This window comes from Punica granatum, chromosome 2, assembly GCF_007655135.1.
Source record: "Punica granatum isolate Tunisia-2019 chromosome 2, ASM765513v2, whole genome shotgun sequence".
NCBI lineage: Eukaryota > Viridiplantae > Streptophyta > Magnoliopsida > Myrtales > Lythraceae > Punica > Punica granatum.
In genome coordinates, this window is record NC_045128.1 from 8,331,203 (window position 1) to 8,336,382 (window position 5,180).

General features: G+C 39.6%; 1 protein-coding gene across 4 annotated transcripts; it reads right to left on the reverse strand.

Annotated features, from left to right (window-relative positions):
• Window positions 1-2,467: 2,467 nt before the first annotated feature.
• LOC116195946 (protein At-4/1-like) lies at window positions 2,468-4,938 on the reverse strand. Of its 4 annotated transcripts, XM_031525393.1 has the most exons (8): window positions 4,853-4,938; window positions 4,533-4,638; window positions 3,877-3,932; window positions 3,674-3,751; window positions 3,425-3,498; window positions 3,207-3,340; window positions 3,027-3,122; window positions 2,472-2,938 (listed from the first exon to the last, which is right to left on the reverse strand). In XM_031525393.1, exons 1-8 carry the CDS (start codon window positions 4,913-4,915, stop codon window positions 2,793-2,795), a joined length of 753 nt encoding a protein of 250 aa, XP_031381253.1. In that variant the 5' UTR covers window positions 4,916-4,938; the 3' UTR covers window positions 2,472-2,792. The 4 variants fall into 4 exon arrangements, with proteins under 4 accessions (XP_031381252.1, XP_031381250.1, XP_031381253.1 ...); XM_031525392.1 differs by having other exon boundaries at window positions 2,468-2,938; window positions 3,207-3,498; window positions 4,777-4,938; XM_031525390.1 differs by having other exon boundaries at window positions 2,471-2,938; window positions 3,207-3,498.
• Between the last annotated feature and the right edge of the window lie 242 nt (window positions 4,939-5,180).

Below are 5,180 nucleotides of genomic sequence, written 5' to 3' on the forward strand. Positions count from 1 at the left end.
AGATGTCAGCTAATACTACTCGACGAGTTCTCCCAAGAAAACATTCGAAGAAGGTTTTGCGTATAAGTCTAATATTTCCAACTTGGAAACTCGCATTTTGAATTGGAATAAAATTGCGTCTGCTCCAACCTGCTGGCAAGATCAACAAAACGTATGCCTGAGCATGTTTTACTTGCATGAAAGTGTTCGAGCTGCAACAAACGAGTGATCACATTAAAAACGCAAAGGGCAATTTCTTTTAGTCATGGCTCTGGCCTACAGCAACTCGAGGCTCCATCATAATGGCAGGTAGAGGTATGGATGTAATGGATTGAGCTCACACTCTGTATTTCTCAAGTCTGACCTGAGATATTATAGATGAGGAAATATTGGTCGATGTCAGAGCAAATCTGAGTCCTGCTGCTTTTGGCATAGTACGACGAGGTCTCGCGAGCAAAGAGGAGTTAACGGAATTGTAGATAGGACAAAACTGTATAACTGATATAAGTAAAGAACCTAATGCAGCATTTTATTTGTTCCAGATAATCATAGCAGAGACATCTAACAGGTTTGAGACTTTTGTGGCTTATGAAGACAAAAGGGTAACTTCGGGGGCCAAATTGAAAACTTACCATCCGTATAAAGACTTTCCGTCAAAGGAAAGAAAGCTCAGAACACTGAACCCCCAAGTCAACTGACAAACGGCTTCTTGTGATCTTTGTGAGAGAGAGAGAGAGAGAGGGAGAAAGCAGAGAAGAAGCGTTTTCATGGAATGTATGATCGGCATTATGAAGCATTCAGGAAAACTACCAGGTTCATCTCTCGAAGCCCTTTCATTACTTTCTCATTCTCATATATACTCATTACTCTTACTACGGAAATGCATACATTTGTTTCTTTTCTTTTAATTGGGTGAGTTATATTACATGTAGAACTTGCTCCCCACCCCATCTGATGATTTTCGAATCATGGTGAAATTTGAAGCTCTCAACAGAGTTGGATTCATGATCGCCGAGCAATCTCTTCTCAGTAAACTTCTTGATCAGTAGCCCTGCAAAAACTCATCATTTGCTGAGGCTTTCATCAGAAAAAGTATTTGTTGAAAAGTGGAGGATTTCAAACTTTTCCTTTGTCTTTCTTTCATTTTCTTTTAGAGATCCGGCTTTTTGTTAACGGAGTAATGACTTCTGATCTTTCTGTGATGTTGCCAGAAAATAGAGCACCAAGTGCCAGAAAATTGCTTGAACTTAAGTTCATGTGTACGCCTGACCTGAATGGCAGGTGCTGCTGAAATTGACCTTTTATCTGTCCTGTTGAGCCGAAGGGCATCTAGAAAATGGTTACTCTCGGTAAAAGGTCTAGAGGCTTGTTCGGCAGGGCTGTTAAACCGAACTGGGTCCAAGAACTTAGTCGAGAAGGCAAACTTAGATGGTCCCTCTTAGCTACACTACGATGACTTCAAGAAAATCAGGCCAGCCCCAAGGCCGGACATGATCCCATTTGTGTTGGATCTAACTTAATCCACTGCAGTGACACATTATGTGACCGATGCATTCATGCTGAAATCCTCGTGATTTCTTCCTTGTTTGACAATCTTGTAAATAAGACATGACTGTCATCATCAAGCAAGCAACTGTGCTTTGTTAATTTGGGAAAACTCCGCGCCAGAAACTTCTTCTTTTCCTTCAAAGTTGTGTGTAGTAGCTGCTTCTTCACCGGATTTTCCAGTCAAGAGCGTATCCTTCTCCTCTAACAGCTCGCAATTGCTGTGGCATTTAAATGAATAAAGACAGTTTATCAAATAGTCAAAATGCAAAACTGTTACGATTTGCAATGCGTTCCCACTAAATTTTCATATACTTTACCCACATATTAAACAGAAAATGCTGAAATCAGACCTTACCGCAGTTTCTTTTACGAGGAACACATTTTAGGGTCTTAAATGTCAAAAATCAATCTTATGCTCGATTCCTGTATACTGAGAATGCAGAGCAGGAAACCAAGAAAGTAGTTGAAGCGGCCTAAAGATATGAGCTAATAGTACCTGACAAGTTCTCGCAAGAAAACATACAAAGAAGATTTTGTGTATGTCTAGTTGTTCCATCTTGGAAGTCACATTTTGAATTGAAATCCAATTGCCAGATCAAGAAAAAGCATGCCTGCGCGTGTTTTACTCTCTTGGAAGCGTTTGTTGAGCTGCAACAAAGTGAGTGGTCACATTAGAAAAACAAAGGGCAATTTCTTTTTGTGATGACTCTAGCATACAGCAACTCGAGGCTTTATGCTAATGGCAGGAATGAGTGTATTGGATCGAATTCACACTGTGTTTCTCATGTCTTAATCGAGATATTGTAGATGAGTAAATATTGGTCGATGTCACAGCAAAACGCTATTTAAGTCCTGCTGCTTTGGACATAGTAAAACGAGGTCTTCCGAGCAAATAGGACTTAAGGAATTCTAGATAGGAAAAAATTGCATAGCTGATATAAGTAAAGTACCTAATGTAGCATTTTATCTGTTCCAGCTAATCATAGCAGAGGCATCTAAGAAAGTAGAAAATTAACTGCGATCCATCCAACTTAACTGCGACGACATATTATGTCACCAATGAATTTGGGCAGAAAATTAAAATTAACAATGCTCGATCACCTGTTCTCCAAGAAGGCATAGCGGGAAATAAAGAAAGTACCATGAAGGGGCAAACAATTTCAGCAGAAAATACTCGATAACTTCTCCCGACAATACATTTGAACAGATTTCATATACATCTAATCATATGTCCACAGTACAGGATGCATCAGATATCGGACTAGCTAGCCCTCCTGAGAACTTCGAAGCTTCCTTCTGAGAATTTCATTCTCTCTTCTCAACTTCATGATCTTCTGCTTCAGTGCCTCAACCTGCTGGCTCGAAACTGAGGTTTTTTGCTCTTGAGCCAGCTTTGTTCTGCTCATCAACGCTGCATCAAAAAATAAAAACCTATGGACATTGTCAAGCACAGAGGATGTGTTCTAATAGCTGTCAAACTATGTTAAAGATAGACTCACATTCTTTTTCCAAAACTTGAAGTTTCTTACTCAACCCATTCTTCTCTTCCTGTTCGAGCAGAAGACAGTCTCTCAAGTCCTGAATCTCAGCCTGATCTGTTAGAAGGAAAGGGACTAAGTTCATACGCCACTATATTTGTCTTCAGGTGATGAATATAGTTCTTCCTTCTTGGAACTCACATTTTGAACTGAAATAAAAGTGCCTCTGCTCCAACCTGCTTGCCAGAGAGTGGATATGACTCTTGTGTGCCGCTAAATCTTGGCAGAGATGATTTATGGTCGCTTCATCTGATTGTTTTTGGCTTTCAAAGCATCTTATGTCAACAGGCATTTGTCCGTCAGCTAAAGAACGCATTAATGCATTTCGAGAACACTCGACATCAATGTGAGAAATTGACCTAATCTGAGCCTCCAATTCTCCAAATTTGGCTGCATAATCTTGCTTTAACCCTTCGAGAGTTCTTTTATGCTCCTGCATATGGAATGCAAGCATCTGGCGCATAATTTTCTCAAAAAGGAGATACTATTGTCCAAAACTTTTCGATTTAACAAGCTTGCCAAGTATTTGCCGCTCAAAGTTCATGGAATTCACAGCAGGGAGATTACATAAATATACTACTGTCAGAAAGGATAGGTTACAACCCTACATTTTCAATATCCTGATGTTCAGCAGTTACTCTCTTCAGCTCCTCTTCCAATCTTTGGCATTTTAAGTGGTGTTCAAGCTGTAAATTGTATGAAGCAATCAGTGGAGACAAAGCTACAAAAACCGGGCCATCTCTCATGAAGAAAAAATCTAACACAACTTGGGAAGAAAGAAGTATCTGAAGCTAATTACAAATCCAGACACCTGATCAGCCAAATTGTTCATAGAACTGGTGTACAGATTTTTTAGTCTCTCATTATCTGCAAGGTTCAATAAACCAAAAAATTTCCCGTGAATTTCATAAAGCATAAACATTATCTGCAGGACCCTAACTGTACTGTTAATACAATAGGAACAAAACAATAGGCCCAAGAAAAAGCAGAGTGCTTGAAATTTCTGGATCCAGGACTTCCCCGGTTAAGCCAAGATTTTGTCGAATATAGTCAACAAACACATTTTCAAGCTGGCATCAAGGTAAAGACGTTTAGACAGAGTAATTTGTGAATTCAAGCAAGTATTTTCTTTAATTAAAAATTTGAAGATGAGCAGCATGACTGGTTTCAAAAACTAAAATTCATCTTCAAATGGATGCCGGGCATTGTTCGAATGCATAAAGCATAAACATAACAACGTGCATTGTTAATTCTTTCTGTTTCCAGTCTTCATGACGTTGCCAATTTTCCAATACAAAAATCAATTGACGATGTGAATATCTTACATCGGCAATGCCCCTCCCTTAAAATTAGCAGTACAAATTGGATTGAAACAACCAAAACTATATGCAACCAAACACAATCGATCGAAACAGATAAGGAAAAACCAAGACACTTAATTAGGAGAGATTCAGCACGGACGCAGACCTTGCTTAACACTATCGCAAGCAATTTCGAGAGCCTCCCGCCTTTTTGTTTCGGCCTGACAGTTCGATTTCAGCAGTTGGATCTCCTCCATCCCGCTCTTGAAGTCCTGAAATTCAATTTAAGTGATCGATTACCGTCTAAGGCCGCCATTTTCCACACATTCCCTGCACATTGCGTTATTGAGCGTTCGTCCAACAAAAGTGATTTGAGTGGTTGTTTCCCGAGAAAGCGGATGCAGACGAACCGAACTGCAGCTCAAGCACATCGAATTGGGCTCCGCTTGGAGCAGACAATGGAAGATGGGAATGATCTTTACGCACTTGGTAAATCTGATCGAAGCTCGAGAGCAGCAATTCCATTTCTCTGTCACTCGTTGCCGCCATTTTTCTACAGCTTTGGAGCTTCTGCTCTCTGCTCTTCTTCTGATGGTTTTCATCTTGAATGACATAAATCTTTCCCTTACTATTAACAAAATGCCATATTTGGTCCTTTAATTTTATAAATTTCTGCACTTTACTCCTTTCCACAAATTCGTGAGCCCTTCCATACCGGTATCAAGCAAAACGTTTCGGTTATAGTTTTCTTGTGAAAAAATTATAAATAAAGCATCTAACTTATATCATGCGTATCGTATTTGAAGTCTATTTT

Excerpts from the sequence above, each read along its gene's own strand:
- LOC116195946 (XM_031525390.1), bottom strand. The coding sequence starts at position 4,915 with ATGGCGGCAACGAGTGACAGAGAAATGGAATTGCTGCTCTCGAGCTTC. Across the intron at positions 3,933-4,532 it reads TTGCGATAGTGTTAAGCAAG|ATAATGAGAGACTAAAAAAT; the intron begins GTCTGCGTCCGT and ends TGAACCTTGCAG. Across the intron at positions 2,939-3,026 it reads TCAAGTTTTGGAAAAAGAAT|CGTTGATGAGCAGAACAAAG; the intron begins GTGAGTCTATCT and ends TTTTTGATGCAG.